Raw genomic sequence first — 25,013 nt, forward strand, 5'->3', positions numbered from 1 at the left:
TGCTATGGACATGCAGAAGGGGTCCACAGACGAGGCGGGAGAGCCTGGTGCCGCACGGCTTATTGGTCTGGGGGGCTCCTCCTTCGACTGGCCCCGGGAGTGCTGGGGAGAAGGAGCCTGTTGACACTCTAGGGCTTGTGGGTCGGAGAGTGAGCTGGGGCCCCGCTCACCTTGTGCCGAGCCTGTGCTGGTGTGCCGATGAGGAAACCCAGGCGGAGCACCATGCACGGGGCCTTGGAGATGATGCGGACCATGTAGAAGGAGGAGGGGGGCTGGTCTGGGGCACTGGGGAGAAATGGAGGGTCCGTGAGCAGCCCTCGGCTGGGAGAAGATGGGTTTAGGAGGAAGGAGGGAGAGGGTCTGGGGTGAGAGGAAGAGACACAGGATGGGGGGAGGAGGGGACATCACCGCGCCCACCTGGAGAGCAGCTTCACATAGGAATAGCCCTCAACTAGCACGAAGCTGCTCCAGTCACGGAGCAGGGAGGTCAGCGAGGAGTGCGAGATCCTGCACTGGACGGTGCTGTAGCGGCCGTTGCTGCCCGGGGTGTGCAGGTGCTTGGGGATGGGCCTGGGGAGAGGGTGTGCGGTGAGGTCAGCCGGCCCGGCCCCAGGCTGGGGGAGGGGGACAGGCTGCTACTTCTCTCTTCCAGGCCCTGTCTGAGGGTCTGGAGGCTCAAGAGCAGGAGGGCTAGGACAGCTGGAGCTTTCCTTGGCCAAGTCGGTACGGGCTCATCCACTGCCTCCCTTCCCCGTCACTCCGCGTCCCTCCCGCGCCCTGCTCCTCCACCCCAGCTGTGGCCCGACCAGGGATACCCACGTGTCGTGCTCCAGGACGAGCACCAGGCGATGCATGTGCAGCCAGCGCTGCCACGAGTTCGCGTCCATGGACAGCACCGGCTTCCAGTAGGCAGCAAACTGGGCATGGGAGGAGTCGGAGCCACTGTGCTGAAGCGACAGCACCTGGGGCACGAAGAGGTCATGAATGACCTCTGCAGGGCATCAGAGCCTGGGGTGGCGGGGGGGTCAGAGGCGGCAGTGGTGTAGGGCTAAAGGAACCTTTAGCCCCGCCTGGGACAGAGGCAGAAACTGCCTCCAATAGGAAGGCTAGGTCAGGGGCCCCCAGCCTCTAGAATCTCATGCCTAAGGGTCTGAGCTGGAAATGTTGAAATAATAGTAAGAAATAAAATGCGCAATAAATGTAGTGCACTTGAATCATTCCAAAACGACTCCCTCAAACCCCAGTCTGTGGAAAAATTGTCCCACAAAACCAGTCCCTGGTGCCAGAAAGGTTGGGGACCACTGGCTAGATTAAGACAAATGGGCCCAGGGACAGGCAGCGTGGCCTCTTAAAGCTGAATCCAGACACAGGATGGAACTTCCATCACTGACTTTGGGGGAAAGCCTCTGAGTGATGGCAGGACCTCAGGAAGAGGGTATGATTCATACCCTCATGAGGGTAGAATAAGCCCCCAGCCCCTCAGTGCTAGGCTGACAGCTGGGGCCAAGTGTGGAGAAGGCAAAAGACAAACGGAGCCACAGTCCTTGAGAAGCACAGCAGTCGTGGTTGGCGGGAAGTGCGGGGCAGGCTGGAGGGCGTGTGTGGAGATGGCGAAAGGGCTTGTAGCTGGCTGGGAGACCACTTCGGAGACATTCTGCTACTCTTGACCCTGGACTCCAGTGATCCGTGGAGGGTCAGCTTTCTCTAGAGACTCTTTCCTCCCCTGGGGCAGGGGGTGGGGGTGGGGAGGAGGGGGCTCTGACGGCTAAAGTTCAGGGTCCTGGTTTGGGGGCCTCAGATTTGAGAGGTGAGGAAAATGAACGTGGTTCTGGGCTCCAGAGGGAGAGCACAGGATAGGGAGAACGCGCGTCAGGGCCCCCTCACCGGGGTGGTGGAGCCGGGTGGGATGTAGAAGAGAGGCACTCCGCTCTTGGTGCTGTCGGGCAGCGTGAAGTGTTCCGGGACGGAGGAGAAGGACTGCAGGTGGGCGAGCATCTGATCCGTCTGGTTAATGCTGCACAGCAAGGGCCACCCTGAGCCTCCCCGGCCTCTGGGGAGTCAGGGGAGGGGAGCCCCGGGGCACGTGGGAGTCTGGACACAAGCCCGAGTGCTCAGGATGACTCTCTCCAGCCCCACTTTCACACCTCCGCCCCTCCACACAGCGAGTGGGGCCTCCGTCACTGAACGGCGACCCTGCTTACCTCTGCAGCGTGTTCCAGAACCGCCGGATAACGTGGGTCCGATACAGCGAGCGAATGGGTTGTCTCAGCGCGCAGGACACGTCATGCAGGATGTCATAACCGCCTTCCATTGTCACTTCCACCCGGGTGCCTCGAGGGCCCTCAGGCTCCAGGGGCCAGGGTGCAGTAGCCACGTACTCAATGCGCATGTTGTGTTTCCACAGCAGCACCAGCTTCACCTCCAGCTGGGACCCGCCTTCAGGGGAAGCAGGAGGGGAGGAGGGCCTGGGACTGGGTCCTGTCCGCAACCTCCACCTACAGCATGCAACTCTAGCCTGGCCAAAGGTTCCAAGCCTGGTTCCACAGAGTGCAGGCCAAGAGCCCGCCAACAGACACAAACTGAAGTTCGCAGGCAAAATCTGAAAACAAGCTAAGTCCAGGACACTACACCACTCTCAGCTGACTCACCTGGAACAGAAGGAGATGAAACTGGGAAGCTAAATGCAAAGAGAAGCCCAGCTCAACTGACAGGCAGAGTCTGCCATGCATGGTACACGGGGGTCTCCTGCTCTGTTTAGATGTGTGGGATACAGCAGGGCCTAGACCTTACCTTTGGCCAGTGTGACCTCTCGGACGCTGTAGCCCTCTCGAAGCCGCACAGACACGGTGCTGACCAAGTCAGCGGGAACCTCCTTCTCAGTATGCTTTTTCCGGCGCAGGGCCAAGGCAGGGTTGCTGCTTGCGGAGACCAGGTGCTCATTAAACAGGCGGTGCTGAGAGCCTAGGGGCCGAGGGGAGGGGCAGGGGACAGTGTTACCTGTCAGCTGATGGAGGAGAACAGGGTGAAGTCATCAGCCCAGTTACACTGCCCGGGGACTCGAGCCCTAGACAGATCCCTGTATCATCTCTGGGTCCACACTAGGATCCCCCGGTTCCCACACCTGCCCCAGTCTGCCCCTCACCGCAGTAATATTCAGGGTTCAGGGCTTCCCCGCTGCGCAGGAAGGAGTAGAGGAGAAATGCCCGGTGGTAGACAGTCAGACCCAGGTTGCCTGGTTCGGGCTCAGGACAAGTGGACAGGTAGGAGCCGAATGTTGCCATGGCGATAAACTTCATCAATTCCACGTTGGGTACGTGGCCAAAACTGCAGTCATAAGAGTAAACTCCTCCCACCTGAAGAAAGTGAGCAAGTAGAGACCTAGCTCCAGGAGAGGCAACGGAGAAGGTGATGCAAGAAGAGACTGGGCTGGGTGGCAGCTCCCATCCCTGGCCCGCACAGCGGCAGCTTTCCTTCCCTGAGCCCTTCTGTCTGAAGCCAACGCCAGCTGGCCACACCCCTCTCACCCTACATCAAATACCAGCCTGACCCCATTCACTAAGATTTTGGCCAATGGCTCACCAAATTCCTATCATCATCTTAAGACTGCAGTGTCTGACAGGGTGCTTCTCAAACTTCAGGGTGCACACAAAGCACCTGAGGTCTGGGGTGGGAGCCTGAGATTTTGCATTTCTAACAAGCTCCCTGGCAATGCCAAGGCTGATGGTCTGTGGACCGTAGTTTGAGCACTAAACCTATAGATCAGAGACTAGCAAACCACACACAACCTGCAGTCAACTCTAGTCTAGCATCTATTTTTGTAAATAAACTTTTATTGGAACACAGCACGCCCATTCATCTTCCTACTGTCCATGCCTGCTTTCAGGCTACAAGAGCACAGCTGAGTAGCTGGGACAACCATACGGCCCACAAAGCTGAAAATGTTTACTACTTGGTCCTTTGGAGGTATACTCTACAATTTAGTAGTCCCCAACCTTTCTGGCACCAGCGACCAATTTCATGGAAGATGATTATCCCATGAACCAGAGTTGAGGGGGATGGTTTCAGGATGATTCAACTGTATTACATTTACTGTGCAAGTTATTTCTATTATTATTATTATTCCATCAGCTCTACCTCAGATCATCAGGCTTTAGGGATCAGAGATGGGGACACCTACAGATGGTTCATTCAATTTCCTGGCCACTCAGCTCCTTAACCCTCATCTCCAGGAACTTTATTCCACTCACCTGCCCCCTAGCTACACACTGGCCCCTGGCTTCACCTGGAACTACTTCCTCTTTGTGAACTCAATTGCCACATCCCTGATTACACATAACTCTGTCCCATTTTTAAGTTCCTTTCATCCTCCTCCTCCTGCTGCTCTCTGATCCCATTAAGACTCCCAGGCCTTGAACCTTTGCTCTTTTCAAATCTATCCACGTCCTCCTGGGCCTCTTTTTACAACCTAGCCTGGACCGCATGTTCAAACAACTTCTTATGCAACATTCTCAACTCCCAGGCCCTCCTCACCATTTTTCTGCTTCCACCTGGAAACCCCAACTAGGATCACAAGCTTTATACCCAGATCCCAAATGAGATCTTCAGTTCAGTTCAGTCTCTCAGTCGTGTCCGACTCTTTGCAACACCATGAATCGCAGCATGCCAGGCCTCCCTGTCCATCACCAACTCCCAGAGTTCACCCAAACTCATGTTCATCAAGTTGGTGATGCCATCCAGCCATCTCATCCTCTGTCGTCCCCTTCTTCTCCTGCCCCCAATCCCTCCCAGCATCAGGGTCTTTTCCAATGAGTCAACTCTTCGCATGAGGTGGCCAAAGTATTGGAGTTTCAGCCTCAGCATCAGTCCTTCCAATGAACACCCGGGATGGTCTCCTTTAGGATGGACTGGTTGGATCCCAAATGGAAGAAAAACTGCACAGTTGTGTAGGGTGGCGCCACACCAAAACGTATGACACCCAATGCAGCTGGTCCTTCAGGCTGGTCTTCAGCGTCATTCCTCCTCCTCAGCTCTGCCTCCCTCTCTCACAGCACATGTCTTCACTTCTATCCTAGTCTCAGAGAAGCAAGGACACTCTTCTGCTCCAAGAATCCCTCAATTTATTTTTTGAGCCACCGCCCTCCTGTTAATTTAGGAACTTCAGCTTCCTTTCCTTTATTTTCAAACTCTGCTCCACCATGACCCTTTGGAAACATGAAGTCTCTAGCTTAAAACACAAATCAGAACAGCCCTCTCTTTCCACACTATCCTCCCCTCAGGCTGCCGTTCTCTCTCTCGAGCACGCTTGCTCCTCCCTTGTTCTGAACAACCAGATTCCACATGTCACTTGTCTCTACATCCTTCCCTTCTATCCACTCCTCCACACACTGCAATCATTTCTCTCACCGCCTCTTGACTGTAGTAGCCTCGAAAAAAATTTCCATAACCTCCTAATGGCCAAACCCAAAGGGCACTTTTCATTCCTCATTGTACAAGATCTCTCTATTGCCTCTCATGCTGTGAAGTACTCCTTTTTCCCCCCAAACCCTGAAATTCTTGACACCAGAGCCTTCTGGTTTTTGTCTGATTATTTCCTCTTCATTCTTTGCTGGGCCCCCTCTCTATGAACGGTCTTAGCCCCCAGGTTCTTTGGGGACGCTTATCTATTCTCAAATGCTGTGTGTAGGCTGCCCAAATCCTAACTCCCTCTCAGTTAGTGTGGACTCCTGAGTGTCTGAGCTACATGTCCGACTGCTAACGGCTACGAATAGCAGTCATTCACTATGCAATTCTGCACTATGCTAAACCCTTCAAATGCATCACCTCACCCACTGAGGAAGGTACTGTTACAATCTCCGTTTACAAATGAATCCACCCAAGAAGTGAAATGATGTGTCCACATCACACAGCCAGTAAGTGGAGCCAGGATTCCGGCCAGGCATGCCTGACTCCAAAGGTGACACAGAGCCCCCTGGAACAATGTGCACACGCCTGGCCTCATCGTACTGTCCGCACTCTACCCCAGCTGCTGCTCTGTTGACTCTGCTGGCTCCCAGTCATCAGTGAAGTCAGAAACCTGGAGACACCCTTAGCCCCTCTTTCTTGTTCACCCCTCCCACCTCGCTAATCATAAGTCATGTTGATGCCGCCCCTTCATTTCCTTAATGCTAACCCCCATTCTCTCTTACCCTGAATTCCCCTAGTTTAAGTCCTGATCCTCTCACCTGACCACTGCAATTAACAGCCTCCTCGCCTCCACTCTTGTCCCTCCCCCAGCAATGAGTGACATTTATAAAACATAAACCCAGTAAGTGACTTTCGTTCCCTCTATCAGCATCACCCACACAATTATGCTGGAACTCCTCTAACACAGCAGAAGCGCCTTTCCATGCTCTGGCCTATGCCTACCCTCTAGCCTCACTTTCCACAGCTCTCTGCCTTCTATCCTATAGCCTGTCAATCCAAACTGGCTGCAGGTCCCTGAATATATGCACTCCCTCCTCTGCTTAAGCTAGTTTGAGCTGGGTTTTCTGACCCTTGCAACTGAAACAGGAATAACTAATCTAATGAGGGAGGTGGGACTGGAACTGACTGCCAGACAGCAAATTCTGGATTCTTCTTACTATAACATGCTGTCTCTCACATCCTAAGGAAAGAACAAAGATGAGAATCCTCTCCCACCAATTTACTATCCTGTTCTAGACATGATGCTCCCTCCCCATCCCCACCATCCCTCCAGAACTATGCTATTGGCTTTACCTGGGAAACCACTGCCTACAAGAAAGTAACCAGCCACATTCCACCTGGTAAGGTGTGATACTTTCCTCTCCTCCTTCCCAGAAAGTCCTTACCTGCACAAAAGAACAGGCCACAGTGCCACTGCGAAGCTGGTTCAGCAGCGTCTCACAGACAGCAACATCGGGGACGCTGGTCACTCCATCCGTGATCACAATGATACCTGGAGCAGGAAGCATCAGACTCAGACCTGGGGTCCCTCCAGATCAGAGTCACAGGGAGGCGCCGAAGGGACAGGACCTCAGTGTCCACCAACCACTGTGTTTTATAATCCTCCAATACCTTTCCTTCTCCCCTTCCCTCCTGCTCCAACCTCTTGAGGGCTGGGTCCCAAACTCCTCCCAAGAGGTGATCTTGGAGCTCTGTTCCTTCCCACCAGGGTCCCTGCTGGTTGTCAGAGCTGGGGGTACTCGAGATACACACTACTGAACACTTACCTTTCACAAACAAGGAAACAGACGCACTTCCCTGCGGCCCACCAATCTTTGGAACTTCTATCTTTGCTGATAATACCACCCACCCTTCCTGTATCCCCCTTTCCCCAATCTCACCAACATTCCTCCTACTGACCTGCACTGGAGTTGGAGGGCAGCAGCTGCAGTGCCAGGATGCCCTGACGAATCATACTGACCAGTCCAAGATCAGCTGTCACCATGGAAACGCCCACTTTCCGGCCTGAGGGCTCCCCTGAGTCTGGGGACTGGTCCTCGGTCTGGCCCAAGTTACAGAAAAGACTGAATGGGACAGATGGCGCTGCCACCCCATCCACAGCAAAGCCAGAATTGATAGTCTAGCATTGCCCAGGCCAGACAGGCCTAATCCCATGAGCCCTCCAGTTCCCCCACTGTGTGGCCAAGTCCTGACTGTGCTCCTTCCCCGGCTGTGTGCTTGGAGGCTGATCCTCAGATGAGGAGGGCATCCAGCACCAGGTGAAGCACCTCACTGGCCTGGAGCAGGCCTTCCCCACCTTTTGCCAGTAAGGCCCCCTTTACGTATTCTTCCATTGCCATTACGATATATATTAATACATCAATCAGATTAAGTCTTCAGACACACAGACCTGCCATCTGCCTGGCTACTTCTCAGATATCTAAAAGAACAAGAGAGTGCACTGTGGTGAACCCAAGCAGCTTTATCCCAGATTATACAAAATAGTGGAAATCAAAGTCACCCATGATCACCTTCTCAGATCCACTGGGGGAGAAGATTCAAGACTGAAAAAACACAAGCAAACAGCCTCCACATTTTCTCCCAGCAGCAGTGTGTGTCTTGGGGAGTCTAATAAGCCCTCTTCCAACAGGGAACTGCTGTGTGCACTCACTGGCACTTCTTTCCTTGGTGCCCTCTGCCCCTGGCTTTTAGCCCTTTTTTCCTGCTGTCTCTTCCCTCTATGACATTTGGCTTGTCCTTCCTCTGTCCCTTAACAGCTCTTCCTTCTAAGTGGCCTCTACCTGCTTTCTCTCCCACATACCTGGTTCTGGGGGTCATACTGCTGCTGTAGCATGGTGGCCACCTTATCCTCAAAGAGACAGAGCTGCGCATACACCTGCTGCAAGAACACCTCCTGCTGGGAAGGGTCCAAAAGGCAGCCCTGGACCAGCACCTGAGAAGCACAAGGGCAAGAGCGAGACATGAAGGGCAGGGGGACGCCGGGCAGTACCCCTCTGGCCTCCCTATTTATTTGCCATACTGGGCTGCCCCAAGCTCGCGCATGTGGGTGCCACTAACGTCTTCCAGTTTCCTCCATCTTGGCCTCCAGGACATCGTCTACAAGCTGCCCTATCTGGCCAGGAATTTGACTCATACTTTCTTATTCTTGTTGATTTCCAAGCATTGCACACCAAGCTGCTCTGGATCTTTTCTATTTCTTAAGCTTAGAATCTTATTCCCCCAATGAGTGTTCCTTCCTTCTCTTTACCCTTAGCAGATAACTCCCACCCACCATTTTCACAGAGAAAGGAAACCAGTCAACAGGAACTCCCCACTCACCCTAACCTTCAGGGTGACTACTCTCTGACCCACCGAAAACGCCCTCAGCATTTGCCAGGCATTTGGATCTACCTGTGTTCTTGTTCTTCCTTTCAGGCTCCGAAGAAGATTCCTCTTCCTCTTTTTTCTCCCCAAAGCTAATATCTCCACCTAATCTTGGATCTTTTGTCTAACATCTTGGTTCTCTCTCCATGGGGTTTCCTTCCTTCTACTTTCAACGTGAGTAAGTTCTCCCATCCTAAAAATTTGATACAGACCTGGCAGCCCCTGTGGTGGCCTTGGGATCTCTCCTCTCTCCCTGTTCTCATCAGACTCCTCCAATCTGCCCACTTCTCCCCAACCCCTGCCCTCCCACCCAACAGCTACTGCTTCACTCTCCATTCAGAACTGGGCCAGTGCGTGGGGACAGCCAGAAGAGGGCAGAGCGGGACTTAGGACGACTAAAGGCCTGACTGAGGAGAGGAAGACTGGGAACTGGGGCTGTGAAAAGATGAGCAAAATGTTCAGAGCTGTATTGTTCAGAAGAGTGAAAACTGAGTCAACCTAAGGATCCAACAACAAAAGTCTGGCTAAATATATAATGACAAAAACACGATAAAATATTAAGAGAGGCAGTCATTTAAAACTGCGCTTTCAAAAAATATTTAGTGATGTGGAAAAAATGCCCATATCATATGTTAAAAAAGCAGGGGTACCACTGGGTGTTTGGAATAAGCCTGATATTTCTTCTGTCTCTGGACTGAGTAGAGGTGATGAGGGAAATAAACGCATACTCAAAGAGAAGAAAGACATTCCATAACATGTCAAAAATAGCTATTTCTGAGAGGTTTATTACAAGCAAGTTCTGTAGGTTTTAAAAAAAAATATTTTCTATATTTTCCAAATCTCCTTCAAAGGGCATATAGTATAAACGTGACAACTTTTTGTTTTGAAAAACAGCAGGATGCATCTTGAGGAAGTTGCCTCACTTCTTAGCTGACTTAGTAACAAGTGGCCCTGGAGGCTTACCTAAGCTCTCAGTCCTCATCTTCTCCACAGTGGTTGTCCTTGTTCAGAACTCACCTCCTCTGCCATGCTGCAATAATCTTCCGCCTGTTCTCCCTAGTCCAGAATTTGCCCGCAATTCTTCTCATTGGCCACAAACAAGTGTCATCTTCCTAATGTACACATCTGATCCTGTCACTGACATTCCAAACCTCCAAGAGTTCTCTACTACCTGTGACTAATAATTTCAGTAGCTAACATTTGCACGTTTTCTGTGTGACAGGCATTGTTTTATTAACAAATGCTTGATATGTATTAATTCAGTAACCATGCAATATTGGTGACATCCCCATTTTGGAGAAAAGACCCAGATGCACAGAGAGGTTAAGTAACTTGCATAAGAACACATAGCTGGGAAGGGGTACAGCCAGGAAGCACATGAGGCATCTGCAGATACAGATGCTCTTTACCACCAAACTCCCCTGTAGAATAAAGTGCAAGTTCTTAGCCATGACATCCAAGGCGTTTCCTAATTCTGCCCCCGCTTCTCTCTCTAGTCTCCCCTTTACCACCCTCCTAACCCTCCCATCACTCAATCTTCATTGTGGCCAGCTGAGTAACATGTGGCTCCCTAGAACCCCAGTGACTGACAGCACAGTTTCACAGCTCTATGTCTTTGCTTCTGCTGGCCCCTCTGCCTGGAAAGCCCATTTCCTCTGTTTTCAATAATTAACATCAATTCATCCTTCAAGACTCAGTTCAAATGTCTTGGTCCAAAAGTCTCTCCTGCTGCTACTCCAGGCTGGCTGGGTGCTCCCACAGCACCTGAGTCATAACTTATCAGTGCCCTTATCACTTTCAACTGAAATGATCTCTTTCAATATCTGTCTACCCCACTAAGCTCTCAACCCCTCCCAGTAGGACAGGAACAGGGTCTGATTCATCCGGGACCTAGCCCAGGCCTGGCATCGATTGGGCTTCACTAAGTGTTTATCAAAGTGAACCAAGTGTCGAGTGATTACCTAACATCTAAACTTTTCTCACCTTGACCATGAGTACCTGCAAAGCCTGATCTCTGCCTGGGGATGTAGTCCACCACCAACAGTCCTAACACCAGCTCTAGGAGAATACTTTAATCCTGGGTAGAGGCCTGGGACCCAGGCATGTACCCAATGCCATATGCATATTTCAGCTCCTCAGATGCTGTTTCTTGCATCCTCCTCTCTCAAAGCCAGTTTGATAGCTAAGCTGACAATGCAGCCATCAGGAACAGTTTCAGGGTAAGCCCCTACCAATGAGTTAAGGGTGGTTACAAGCAGATGAGGGGAAACTGGGCCAATACTTATCTAAGCCCAAAACAGATATTCCAGTAACAGACTTGGCCATTCTCCAAAAGGAGTGCCTTCTGATAGCCTGTCTGGGTGTCGGATAAGCCTGTAATTATCTGTATGGTCAGCATTAACACCCGACAGCTCGCAGGGCTCAGAAGAAAAATGACCCTCCTCTCTCCTTGGAAGAAATTATGTTTCTGGTTCTTTGTTATATTTCAAAACCACAAAACTGTGCCAAAAGACCATCTCCTAGAGGCAGTGCAAGGAGTTAGGACAGTATCAAGTCTTCCGATGGAACTAAAAGGGGCAGGGGAGAGAAGAGACGTCCAGGAGCAGAACCAGAGACTGACAGGAGCCACGAGAGAGGCATTTGTCCAGTCAGTGCCAACGCACCTGATGCTTATGGGAAGGCCCTTTAAGGCCAGAGCAACAGACACTTTTAAAGAGGAGAGAGACTTGCAGAGATGACTAGGAATAGGTTTGAGGAGGGCTGGGGACTTTGGGCATGGAGAGTAGAGACAGGATAAGGACTTGGTCAGTGGACTACCCAAAATGAGGTCTGAGGATACAGACATGGAGAGAGGATGCAATACCTGATGGGACTGCAGGCCAATGATGGAGGAGTAGGCCTGGATAGTGACGTAGATCTCAGGCTGGAAGTCGATACAAGATCCAGGCACTCGGAAGGGCCGGAGCAGCCCGCCTAGGCAGCGGGAGAGGGCATGGAAAACTTCATCAAACAAGATCTCCCCTGTGGAATCATCCTGAGGGCAATGCAAAGAAAGGTCTCTCAAGGGTAACCAAACACAGCCCCGAGCAGAAGGCAGATATAAGCAGCTTCTGGGGTTGAGATTCTTAAGGTTGATCATACCCCCAACACAGTGCACAGATGGGACAGGCTCTGTCTTCAAACACCCACCATTCCTTCACACACCTGTCTCCTTTTCACCGTGGTACCACTGTGGGATCATTCTTCACTTATCTCAGGCTACCTCTTCTTACTTCTCACCTCCTACCCAATCCTTTCTTCCCACTGCCTCCCCTCAACCAACCCCTTACCACAATGCCGGTAGATGGGCTGAGGTCCAGCTCAATGACAAACCGATACTGCCAGGCCAGGAAGGTGACCCGGGTGGATGGTACAAGGAGGAAGGGCCTGGGCACCACCGGCTCATCTGGCTGCCACCCAGGAGGCAGGACACTGAGGACTTCCAGCTCCTGCTCAGACTGAAGCTGATGATGGAGAGAAGAGGGAAGAGTCAGGGAAGTCGCCCCTTTCTCTCCAGGACCTGACTTCCAGACCCAAAATGACACACCACTGGCTCTACCTCCCGCAACCCAACCAAGTACTTCTCCAAGCTGGAAAAATGACTAGACAAAATTTCCCCTGTGAAATTTTGTGGGCAAGGTCACTTGCCCCTCCTCGAATTGGACCCCTCAAGAGTTAGTCTCCCCTCCTGTTTCCAGCAGTCTCCTAAAAAAAAACCAGATCCTCGGGGTCAGCCCTCACGTTGCGCATGCTTCTGGGCCTCACCAGCGTCTCTTGGGGTGTGGCCTGCACAGTCTGGTGCAGGTGATTGAGGAACCAAGCCAGGCGAACATTTCGGGAGATTCGATAATCCTTTTTCATCAACAGGAACACCTGCCCAGCTTCTTCCACCTAGAGATAAAGAGATATTTTAAAAATCTATAAAAACTCACTAGTCCCAGGGACTTCCCTGGTGGTACAGCAGCTAAGACTCCATGCTCCCCAAGCAGGCGGCCTGGGTCTGATCCCTGGTCAGGGAACTAGGGGCTTGCCAGGTGGCTCCATGGGTAAAGAATCTGCCTGCAATGCAGGAGACACAGGTTTGATCCCTGGGTCAGGAAGATCCCCTGGAGGAGGACATTGCAACCCTCTCCAGTATCCTTGCTGGGAGAATCCCATGGACAGAGGAGCCTGGTGGGCTACGGTTCATGGGGTCACAAAGAATTGGGCATGACTGAAGTGACTCAGCATGCACGCAGGGAACTGGATCCCATGTGTCTCAACTAAGGGTTCACATGCTGCAACTAAAGATTCGTGTGGCCACAACTGAGACCTGGCACAGCCAAGTAAGTATTTTTTTAAAATCCACTAGTTGCCAGTACATATAGATCACAGTGCAAGTAACTTGTCCAAAAAGCTCGGAATCCATTACCGAGAGGCGAGGCAGCAGAGGTGAAATGGTTACCCCCACTTCAGTGCAATGGGCTTCCCAAGGATTCAATTCTCATCTCTTGGTTCCCATTTCTCCTCTAAAGACATCTATGCAGATCAAGTGACCTTTGTACACTTCAATGGATATGTGAGTTTCTCCTATAAACTCTAAGTTCTTTGAGGGCAGGGATTGCATCTTGCTCTATTTTTGTGTCCCTGTGCTTAGCAAGTCGCTTAAAACAGAACAGACACTCAATAATGCCCGGCAGTTCCTCCTACTAAGTCTTGACAACAGCAGGGAGTGAGAGCTCTTCACTGGGTGAATGGCAAGCCTACTGAAGACCTCAAAGCCCAACTTCTGTGGGTCACAGTCTCCCTCCCCATCCTTCTCAGCTGTCAACGCTCCAGTTCCTTCCTTCCGTTGCCTCACAGGCAGTCAGTTCAACTGTGTCCTAACGACCATCTGTTCCGTTGCCTGTGTCCTCACCTGTCGCGACAAAAGCCCAGCCAACTCTTGACTTAGGATGAATTTAACTTTCTTCCTTATCCACACATACACTGCACCGGCTGTACACTCTGATGGAAAGAAGCTTCCCACCTTGCCAGTGGTGCCACTTCTAGAGAACGTCACCAATCATCTCACCTTTTCCTGCTCAGCAACCCTTCCTTAGTCCCCTCAGGTTTTACAATCTGCCTACTCCCGTGGTCCCAGCAGATGAACCTGCCTACAGTTTTGCAGAGAAATAAGGGTCGCTGGCCTGAACTCTTCAATGTTTCCTCAAGATTAACCCTTATCAGTAACATCCTTTACTCCCTTACTCTTGCCTCAGATGAAAAGCTTACTCTCCTCTCCTACTTAGACAAACTGCAAATTTCTCTTCCCATGTTCCTAGTGAGGGGGGAAATGCCAGGCTACGAGGAAGTGAGCAGAAGTCAGTGATATCCTGTTGAGAAATGGGATGTTGAAATGAAGATTTTTTTTTTCTCCAATAATGGGGAAATATCCATGGAGAAGAGATGGAAAAAGTCCTGGAAAAGCAATAATGATGGATATCTGATGCTGGAGAAGAGTTTGGAGAGCAGAGATGCAACGACTAATGATGAAAAAAGACCTTTCTCTCCAAGACAGAAGGCAAGCATAAAGAGATACAGAAGCAACGGATACACGTACAAGTATATGGCTGAGTGCTTTCACTGTTCACCTGGAATTACCACAACATTTTTAATCAGCTATATCCCAATACAAATAAAAAGTTTAAAGTTTGGGGAAAGAGATACAGAAAGGGACACTGGAAAATGGCAGGGATGAGAGTAGGAGTAGGAAGAGGGAAGAAACACGTATTTATTGAGTACCTAAAATACATTCAATAGAACACTGGAGAGGTTAAGTATAAGAACTTCAGATTCGGACAGCCTGGGTTTGAATCCCAATTCAGCCTCCTATTAGCAGTGAGATTGTGGAAAAGGTACTTAACCTATATAAGTCTTAGTGTCCTCATCTATAAAATGAAGATAGTACTGGTATTAGATTTACCAGCACCAATCCTAATACCAATTGAATTGCGCTGTTCTGCGGATGAAGGAAAACTATGTATATGAAGTCGTCAGCAGAGTGCGTGGCACTTAGTTAGAACACAATAGAAGTTAACTATTACAGATTATGACCAGGCTCAACACTAGGCCCTTTACCTACGTAACCACATTCAGTCTTCACACAAAACATTTAACAGAAGTTAAGTGGAGATCCAAAAAAGTTAGGCGGCTTAGCAGAATTTGTAGTTCAGTTCAGTCGTTCAGTCGTGTCCACCTCTTTGCGACCCCATGGGCTGCAGCATGCCAGGCTTCCCTGTCCATCACCAACTCCCGGAGCTTGCTCAAACTCCCGTCCATCAAGTCAGTGATGCCATCCAACCATCTCATTCTCTGTCGTCCCCTTCTCCTCCTGCCTTCAATCTTTCCAAGCATCAGGGTCTCTTCCAATGAGTCAGTTCTTCGCATCAGGTGGCCAAAGTATTGGAGTTTCAGCATCAGTCCTTCCAATGAATATTCAGAATTTTCTTTAGGGTTGACTGGTTGGATCTCCTTGCAGTCCAAGGGACTTTCAAGAGTCTTCTCCAGCACCACAGTTCAAAAGCATCAATTCTTCGGTGCTCAGCTTTCTTTATAGTCCAACTCTCACATCCATATATGACTACTGGAAAAACCCTAGCTTTGACTTTTGTCAGACCTTTGTCAGCAAAGTAATGTCTCTGCTTTTTAGTATGCTGTATAGGTTGGTCATAGCTTTTCTTCCAAGGAGCAAGCATCTTTTAATTTCATGGCTATGGTCACCATCTGCAGTGATTTTGGAACCCCAAAAAAGTAGTCTCTCACTGTTTCCATTGTTTCCCCATCTATTTGCCATAAAGTGATGGGACCGGATGCCATGATCTTAGTTTTTTGAATGTTGAGCTTCAAGCTAGCTTTTTGACTTTCATTAAGAGGCTCTTTAGATCTTCTTTGCTTTCTGCCATAAGGGTGGTGTCATCTGCATATCTGAGGTTATTGACATTTCTCCTGGCAATCTTGATTCCAGCTTGTGTTTTACCCAGCCCAGCATTTTGCATTATGTACTCTGCATATAAGTTAAATAAGCAGGGTGACAACATACAGCCTTGACATACTCCTTTCCCTATTTGAAACCAGTCTGCTGTTCCATGCCCAGTTCTAACTGTTGCTTCTTGACCTGCATACAGATTTCTCAGGAGGGAGGTCAGGTGGTCTGCTATTCCCATCTCTTTCAGAATTTTCCACAGTTTGTTGTGATCCACACAGTCAAAGGCTTTGGCATAGTCAATAAAGCAGATGTTTTTCTACAACTCTCTTGCTTTTTCAATGATCCAGTGGATGTTGGCAATTTGATCTCTGGTTCCTCTGCCTTTCCTAAATCCACCCTGAACATCTGGAAGTTCATGGTTCACATACTATTGAAGCTTGGCTTGGAGAATTTTGAGCATTACTTTGCTAGCATGTGAGATGAGCGCAATTGTGCAGTAGTTTGAACATTCTTTGGCATTGCCTTTCTTTGGAATTGGAATGAAAACCGATCTTTTCCAGTCCTGTGGCCGTTGCTAAGTTTTCCAAATTTGCTGGCATATTGAGTGCAGCACTTTCACAGCATCATCTTCTAGGATTTGAAATAGCTCAGCTGGAATTCCATCACCTCCACTAGCTTTGTTCATAGTGATGCTTTCTAAGGCCCACTTGACTTCACATTCCAGGATGTCTGGCTCTAGGTCAGTGATCACACCATCGTGATTATCTGGGTCATGAAGATCTTTTTTGTACAGTTCTTCTGTGTATTCTTGCCACCTCTCTTAATATCTTCTGCTTCTGTTAGGTACACACCATTTCTGTCCTTTACTGTGCCCATCTTTGCATGAAATGTTCCCTTGGTATCTAATTTTCTTGAAGAGATCTCTAGTCTTTCCCATTCTATTGTTTTCCCCTACTTCTTTGCATTGATCACTGAGCAAGGCTTTCTTATCTCTCCTTGCTATTCTTTGGAACTCTGCATTCAGGTGGGTATTGGGTATATCTTTCCTGTTCTTTGCCTTTAGCTTCTCTTCTTTTCTCAGCTATTTGTAAGGCCTCTTCAGACAACTATTTTGCCTTTTTGCATTTCTTTTCCTTGGGGATGGTCTTGATCATTGCCTTCTGTACAATGTCATGAATTTCCATCCATAGTTCCTCAGGCACTCTATCAGATCTAATCCCTTGAATCTATTTGTCACCTCCACTGTATAATTGTAAGTGATTTGATTTAGGTCATACCTGAATGGTCTAGTGGTCTAGAATTTGTAGGCACAGGGTCAGAAGTCAAGCCCATGCCTGATGAGCTGAAAGCCCATCTACTGAGCTTAACATATGGATCAAACTGGGGCTTAGGAGCAGAAAAGTTTTAAAATGGTTACAAGAAGGAACATGATGGAGGTTTATAAAGGATGCTGTGACATAATTCAAAAAGACAATTTAAACATCAATGTGATGCGATTCAGTATTACTCTGTGTTGTCTCTATACTGTCTAAAATCACACTTTGGGAAATACCACTGTTATACTGTTATCCTGCATGGGCCTGAGGTAGGCCCTGGCTAGGAGTCTGGATTTTATCTAAGAATTAGGTCAAGCTACCTAAATCTTTTTTCAGCAGGGCAGTATTATTGTATCTGAATTTAAAAGAATCCCCCCCTGGCTACCACAGGATTTAGAAAGCTCTCCTAATAACCAGGGGAGATGACAATGGCCTACAGCACAGCTACTCAAAGTAGCCATTCTGTGAGTGTTTGAGCCTGTTCCCTGCTGAGACAAGGAGCTGTACTAGAATGTAAAACCACCACTGCCTTTCACTGACGGTCTTGGGAAAAGTCAGTTGAACTAACCTTTAAGACAAGTGAGCTCAGTTGCACTTTAAGGAATCTTTATATTAAGATGGACAAGAACTGATGATTAATCAAAGTAGGGAAGAGAAGTGAAGTCGCTCAGTGTCTCCAACTCTTTGTGACTCCATGGACTGTAGCCCGCCAGGCTCCTCCATCCATGGGATACTCTAGGCAAGAGTATTGCAGTGGGTTGCCATTTCCTTCTACAGGAGACCTTCCCAATCTAAGAGTCGAACTCAGGTCTCCCACACTGTGGGCAGACTCTTTTATCGTCTGAGTCACCAGGGAAGTCCAAAGTAACCAAAAAAAAAAAAAAGGTGTCAAGGATGCTTAAGGTAACACCACAAAAACCAGTAGGTTGCAGGATGATTTCTGGTAGCTAGAGAAATCAGATATAGTTATTTCCTATCATTTCTAACCATCATTCCCCTCAGAAGGTCCCATCAAATCGAATGCTCTTATTGCCAAACTCTTAAAAAGGCAAACGGGGTCTAATTGGCTTGAAAGGAAATAGCGGCAATTACATGCCCTCTTTCTCTGATCCCTGGTCTCAGAATGAGTTACTTTTACAAACTAGGCAACCTCTCCCTCTGGATTGGCTGTGTGGCCTTAGTGACCTCTCTTGTATACATGTTGACTGTGCCACGGTTCTTATCTTGAAAAAGGCTGGGTTGGGTTCAGAATTATCAGAATAAGAAGGATATCCCAGTTCAGCAGCCCTTTCTGTTTATCACTCTATCCCCGGAGTCTGGTGCACGGCCTGGCAATAGGATGCGCTATACAATTTTGCTGAATAAGTGAATTCACTCTATGTTCTAAGCAAAGCAAATGCAACATTTAAAACCAATCATAGGCAGTACAACTCTTCTCAAGGTGAGGTCATCAGAACATTAGTCTCCATGCTGTTTTCCTTTTGTTCTTCTTTGGTGGTGAGTAAAGATATATTTTTTTTAAAATGCCAGTTTGTTTCAGCTGTGCAAGGAAATAGCCAGGAAAGGGTTTTGTGGCCCATACTGGGCCAGGGTTAAAGGAGGGAGAGCACAGGTCTATGTGTCAGCACCATAAGGAGAGTTGGGGACACCTGGTCACTTCATCTTCTAGGACTAAAATCTTGGCCACTCTGGGCTTAATAAACGAACCTTTCTTTCCATGATTCCCTGTACTGTTTGGTATCTTGTTAGGCATTCGCAAAGTGGCCTGGATTTCTTCATAGCACCCACCAGAGTTAATACTGAAAAATTTGTAAAAAATACTTTTAAATGTTGATTTCCCCAACAAGTGTAGAGACCGCGGGGAGGCGGGGCTGTCTACATTGTATTGTTCTTTGCTGTCTCTCTGGCAACCAGCACAGTGCCAAGACACTAAGGGATGGAATATTTGTTGAATGAATGTATGAATGAGAGAAATACCTCCAAGTTATATTCACTCTCTTCTCTGTTTTAAGCTATGTTCTTAGTATCTTACCAGTGATTCCAAATTTTTCACCTTTATCAACATCTGGCTTTTGCTATTTAAGAACTCCTATCCTTCCTCATCTGCTTTGTCGAAAAACTACTGTTTGGATTTTTCCTTTGCCTCCATGAAAGTTGTTTTTACCAAGTTTTTTTTTCCCCCTACTAGTATGTTCTTTATTGATATTATGTTCTTCTGTACAATTCTGGAATGGGGGCGGGGGGTGGTTCTGGTGTAGACTCTTAATAGATTTGTTTTAGATGCAATGACAGTATTGACAGCTGAGACTCTGGCCTTGACCCTTAGTTTCCTCCTCTATAAAATATCATCACCTATCCCAACGATGGGTGAAAGCACATTGTAAAGTTAAAAGTGCCACATAAATGCATGTGTTAATGGTAACAAGGTGCTGCTGCTTTGAGTCTGGAGGAAGTCCTGCACAGCCACTCACTTCAGCTTTTTGTGCTCACCCTCACTTGGCTGGCAGAATTAGAAATTTCTTCACACTGAGCCAGAATCTGTCTTCTTGATATTACATTGACCTGCTCTGGAAATCTGCTCTCTTGAAAATACATAAATCACTTTGGGTTTTACCTCCTGAGGCCATAGAGGGAAAATCTGACCCTCTGCCAAAGGAGAATCTATCAGATATCTGATGATGGTTCTGAGTCTTTGCTGCTCCACAATAATCATCTCCAGGTTCCTTAAGTGCATCTCTAACAGCATGGTTTGAGTTTCCTATTTTATATCTTAGATCACAAGCCCATGAACGAACTCTGGCTGGTCTACTTTTCAACTTAAAATGTGGACGCCAAAATGGAGTATAAGACCCAGGTGAAGGCACAGATTCAGAGTATCCCACATTCTATTTACTTTGGGGAAAGCTTTACCATGCTGTTGACCCAAGAAATCTCTATGACTTTCTTGCTTCTGCTGCTTAGACACATCCCCTATTCTGTCCTAATGCAGCTGGCTTTTTTTGGACACACACAATTATTCAATTTGTCCTATTACATTGGATAAACCCAGCCTATTATTCTATTGTGAAGCTTAGGCTGCTGTTTTGTCTTCTAGTAAATCTCTTTACAGCTAAATTTCCCTGCTGATTCAATCATGATGCCATCAAGTCCTTATCCAAGTCCAAAGAGGACAAAGGTAAGCTGAGTATGCATCCATCTGTCACTCAACAAATTTATGGAGAGTCTGCTATGTGCCAACATGGGGCTAGGTCCTAAGGATACGATGGAAAGCAAAAATTGGCATTCTCTGCTCTCACAGAATTTACCCTATAATGAAAAAAAAAACCAGTTAGATAATCACTCTAATTATTATATTAATACAAACTAGGTGTGCCTAAGGATAAGAATGTGGTTTTATGAGAGCATGTAACAAAGTAACCTGACTCAGAGGTGGGTCTTAAGAGCAAGTGACTCTGAAGGTTGAACAGAGTTGACTAAGTGAGGAGGAAAAGGGGGATACAGCAGATGGAGGGTACAGACAAGCATTGTCCCATTAGAAGACTTTCTTCAGACTATTTGTTAGTAAGCTGCTTAATTCGAGTACTGTGTAGCTTCCGTTTCTCCACCTTGTTTCAAAGGTTATTTTGAATGACGGACTAACTCTTCAAGGCCAAACTGAAGTCTAGTTCATTAATCGGTTCTTACAGAATCCACACTCTTGAAACCAGGAACATTTCCTAACTCGAGCCTTCTTGCAACATTCCCCCTTGTATGTATCCTTCAAAGTCAACAACTACATTTTCACAAACATCAGCTCTAAGTTTTCTTCACTTTCAAGATGCAATTTATCGAAACCAAAAGATTCAAGAATTAATTCAGGCAGCTAGAGTGGTATTTTTCCAAGTGTGATCCAAGGACCCAGTGGCATCAGAACCACCTGAGGTGCTTGTTAAACTGAAGAAACCTGGGCACCACCTGAGACCACATGAATTAAGAGTTGAGAAGGCTCAGAAGTCTACACTTCATGAGCTCCCCCAAGTCACTCTTCCACTGCACTGGTTGAGAATTCCTGAGTTAGCTGTGTTCTCACAGCACTGACACTTACGTGGAGATTTAATCCCTGATACTGAATCCTCCTGCGGAGAAGGCAATGGCACCCCACTCCAGTACTTTTGCCTGGAAAATCCCATGGATGGAGGAGCCTGGTAGGCTGCAGTCCATGGGATGGCTAAGAATCGGACAGGACTGAGCGACTTCGCTTTCACTTTTCACTTTCATGCATTGGAGAAGGAAATGGCAACCCACTCCAGTGTTCTTGCCTGGAGAATCCCAGGGACGGGGAGCCTGGTGGCTGCTGTCTATGGGGTCACACAGAGTCGGACACGACTGAAGTGACTTAGCATAGCATAGCATAGCACTGAATCCTCCTGAGTTTGAAGTACATTGGAGTTGTCTGGCAAAAAGAAAGCAGGGTTTTGAAGGCAGAGACCTGGATTCAAATATGCTCTACTACTTGGTATCCAACTGAGCTTGGACAAGTCAGTTTTTCTAGGCCTCAGTTTCTTCTGTAATATGTGAATAAGAATGTCTATTTCAGAAGGATGCTGTGGCAATTAACCAGGAGAATAAGACAATGACAGAGAAAGCCTATCATTCTGGAACATTCATTGACAGCAAGCTGAATAAGACATGAGGCATGTGCTGCACACTATGTACGCCAGCATGAAGGAAACCATGTCCATCTCATTAATTTGTTTTTTGTTTGTTGCCCCTGTCCCTTGGTGGTTAAGGTACAAATTATTCTTGAAGCCTTTTCCAACCCTGAGCTGTTTTCTGTTAACAGAGTTCCACAAGAATTTTCACCTGCCCTTGAACCACTGTACATATGCCAAAGTCTGAACCTCAAGCATGGCTTCAACCTGGATCTTCTTCACCAGTCTTATCTCTCACCCACCTCCCCCTGAGTCTGAGCACCTAAGATCACACACTGGTTCCACTGCTTATTAGAATAAGGCCTTGGTGAAGTTACTTAAACTCTCTGTGCCTGAGTTTCCTCACCTGTGAAAGAGGGATAATAACTGTGCCGATTTCACCGGGATTTCCCAAGTATTAGACGGTAACTCAGGAAGCACTTGTGTTAGCTATTCTGTCACCGAGCCCACATGAGCAGCTGCTTCCTCTAAGTTCTCTGAAGGCTCACAGCTCCTCCTTCTCTGCTGCTGCTGCTAAGTCGCTTCAGTCGTGTCCGACTCTGTGCGACCCCACAGACGGCAGCCCACCAGGCTCCCCCGTCCCTGGGATTCTCCAGGCAAGAACACTGGAGTGGGTTGCCATTTCCTTCTCCAGTGATGCATGAAAGTGAAAAGTGAAAGTGAAGTCGCTCAGTTGTGTCCGACTCTTGGCAACCCCATGGACTGCAGCCTACCAGGCTCCTCCGTCCATGGGATTCTCCAGGCAAGAGTACTGGAGTGGGTTGCCATTGCCTTTTCCTCCTCCTTCCCTCCAGACTGTCAATTTCCCTTTGCCTGCAATGTATTCCGCCTCTCCTCACTGCCACCCTCCACTCCTCCATGCTTAAATGTCATTCCTCTGAGAAGGCTGTAGGATCCACCCACTTCACTTAACAACTAGGTTAAGAACCCTTGTTAAACATTCACTCGCTCTGTACTTTTCCTTTGAGGCACTTATTATCATAATCCAATATTTGTTCACCCCATTAAAATAGGGAGTGTCTTACACTGCTTCCTATCCACCCTGATACTTAGCACAATTCCAAGTCCATAACAGCACACATCATTTAAGTATCTGAAGAATGATGACGTCTTAAATCTGACTAGGCTCAATCTTTCTCTCTTGGGATTATAATAACCTCTGTCAGTCACTTTTCTGCCAAGGGGCAGAACTCTTCATTCCCTTTACTTTCTGGGGTAAGATTTTCAGAAATGCAAATCAAGGATTTAACAAATGGACTTGTGGCTGAGTGAGACTGCCAGGAACGTGTGTTGATTCAAGTTATTTTAGGTTTGCATTGCTCAGTACGGTAGCCATTACCGTCTGTGGCTACTGAGCACTTGCGATACTGCTAGCACAAAGTGCCATATGCTTAAATGTAAAATACACTCTGGATTTTAAAGACTTGGTACAAAAGAACATGAAATATCTTGTAATTTTTAATATTCATCACATGTTGAAATGACACTATTTTGGAAATATGGGGTTAAAGAAAATATATTATTATAAATTAATTTTACCTATTTTTTTTAACCTCTTTAAGCAGCTACCAGAAAACTGGCATATACGGCCTGCACTGGGTTTCCATTGGATAATGCTGTTTTAGACTATATGCATGAAAGGTCTGTTGTATTTCACAACATCCCTCCATGTCTTCTCATTTTAATCCACAAAACATGCTTCAAATCCCTTGAGTATTCCTCAGTAATGGTATTTCTGATGCATAGGCTACTCCACCAGCCCTGTGAGCACATTTGATCTTTTTTAATAGGGTAGTTTCCTATAGTTGTATTTAATCTTGGGTCTCATCACATCAAATCCTAATACTGGAGACTTACCATCCTGTGGCCACTTTCTTTTTGCACTGTAAACATTACGGCTAAGAACACAAGATCTACAAGAGACCACCTGTTTTGGAGTCCTGGCCCTGCCACTTACTAGCTGTGCAACTTTGTTACTCTTAAAATCTCTGTGCCTCAGTTTCCTCAACTAAAAAATGGGGATAACAGTGTCTACTTCGTAGGGTTGAGAGTAATCTTTGACACTGGTAAAGCGCTAAGATGGTCTCTGGCACACAGTAAGCATTCAATAGGTAAGGACTCATTTCATGATTATACACCTCTCACCTTTCCCATCCACTCACATGTTCTCCTGTAACATTGGGTACCTCTCCTAGTGATGTTTTCTTTCCAAATCTGACATTTTACATTTCTAATTCCAAAGCTCTGCTACTCCCCAGCTCAGAGTAGCACTTGGGTAAGGTACTTCACTTCTCTTGATTTTTAGTTTGTCTGTAAATGAAAATGGCTATTGTCATCTTCCTTGCACAAGTCTGAACCACACAATGTATACAAAAGTTCCTTGCACGGTCCTTCCTACTTAATGGATGCTTCATTTGCATTTTCCGATTTGAAACGTGTGATCCTCACAACAGACCAGAAGATAGGTATTTTACAAAGAAGAAAACAGGATCAGGGAAGTCAAGATTTGCCCAAAGTTGCACAGATAGCTACAGGGCAGCGCCAATACTAGAACGAGGTTTCACTCTGAATCCAGCGTTTTTTCATGAAATCTAAGCTGCTCTCCAAAAGCGTGAGCGCTGCTGCTGCTGCTGCTAAGTCGCTTCAGTCGTGCCCGACTCTGCGACCCCAGAGACAGCAACCCACTAGGCTCCTCTGTCCCTGGGATTCCGCTAGAACCTAATTAATTTATGCTGTTTATGGCATTCCAATAATATTTGAAAGATGCAGCAACCGGCAAACCTGTCCACTGAAACTGCAACAGAAGATCAAAATACAGATTTTCTGAATGCCATTACGAGGTCAAAGAACCCAAGAGCCGTAGAGTTGAGAGTCGTGGATTAAATTTCGGCAAACAAAACTGAGCCACGAGTTCCTCCTCTAGCCCCCGCGAGGAAAGTAGGGGTGAGGAGATGCTACTGTTGGGCCTTCAGGAGGGCCAGGCGGCCCCCAGACCCGGAGGAGACCACGGCCACGCCTGGCCGCCGGACCCTCCCCCTCGGATCTCCAGGCCCAGCGCTGCGCCCGCCCGCCCCTCACCTCCGGCTCCGGGCGCTCCGAGGCCATCACACAGCCCTCCCGCGCCGGCCCGGGCCAGAGACGATGCTCCGCTCCTGACCCCTGACCCGGAGGTCTCGCGACTGGCGGGGCCGGAAG

At 47.9% G+C, this 25,013-nt stretch overlaps 1 protein-coding gene across 1 annotated transcript in view; it reads right to left on the reverse strand.

Annotated features, from left to right (window-relative positions):
• Nucleotides 1–25,005, reverse strand: part of SZT2 (SZT2, KICSTOR complex subunit) — a 53,040-nt gene extending 28,035 nt beyond the window's left edge. Inside the window, exons 1-14 of the mRNA XM_027537526.1 lie at nucleotides 24,897–25,005; nucleotides 12,631–12,756; nucleotides 12,156–12,329; nucleotides 11,690–11,860; nucleotides 8,264–8,395; nucleotides 7,363–7,504; nucleotides 6,849–6,955; nucleotides 3,143–3,353; nucleotides 2,791–2,961; nucleotides 2,202–2,436; nucleotides 1,885–2,014; nucleotides 820–962; nucleotides 418–570; nucleotides 171–285 (exon numbers count right to left, since the gene is read on the reverse strand). Coding sequence (XP_027393327.1) covers nucleotides 171–285; nucleotides 418–570; nucleotides 820–962; nucleotides 1,885–2,014; nucleotides 2,202–2,436; nucleotides 2,791–2,961; nucleotides 3,143–3,353; nucleotides 6,849–6,955; nucleotides 7,363–7,504; nucleotides 8,264–8,395; nucleotides 11,690–11,860; nucleotides 12,156–12,329; nucleotides 12,631–12,756; nucleotides 24,897–24,923 — 2,037 coding nt within the window. The 5' untranslated portion in view covers nucleotides 24,924–25,005. The remainder of the gene's footprint in view (nucleotides 1–170; nucleotides 286–417; nucleotides 571–819; nucleotides 963–1,884; nucleotides 2,015–2,201; nucleotides 2,437–2,790; nucleotides 2,962–3,142; nucleotides 3,354–6,848; nucleotides 6,956–7,362; nucleotides 7,505–8,263; nucleotides 8,396–11,689; nucleotides 11,861–12,155; nucleotides 12,330–12,630; nucleotides 12,757–24,896) is intronic.
• Nucleotides 25,006–25,013: the final 8 nt, after the last annotated feature.

Source organism: Bos indicus x Bos taurus, chromosome 3 (genome assembly GCF_003369695.1).
Source record: "Bos indicus x Bos taurus breed Angus x Brahman F1 hybrid chromosome 3, Bos_hybrid_MaternalHap_v2.0, whole genome shotgun sequence".
Lineage (NCBI taxonomy): Eukaryota > Metazoa > Chordata > Mammalia > Artiodactyla > Bovidae > Bos > Bos indicus x Bos taurus.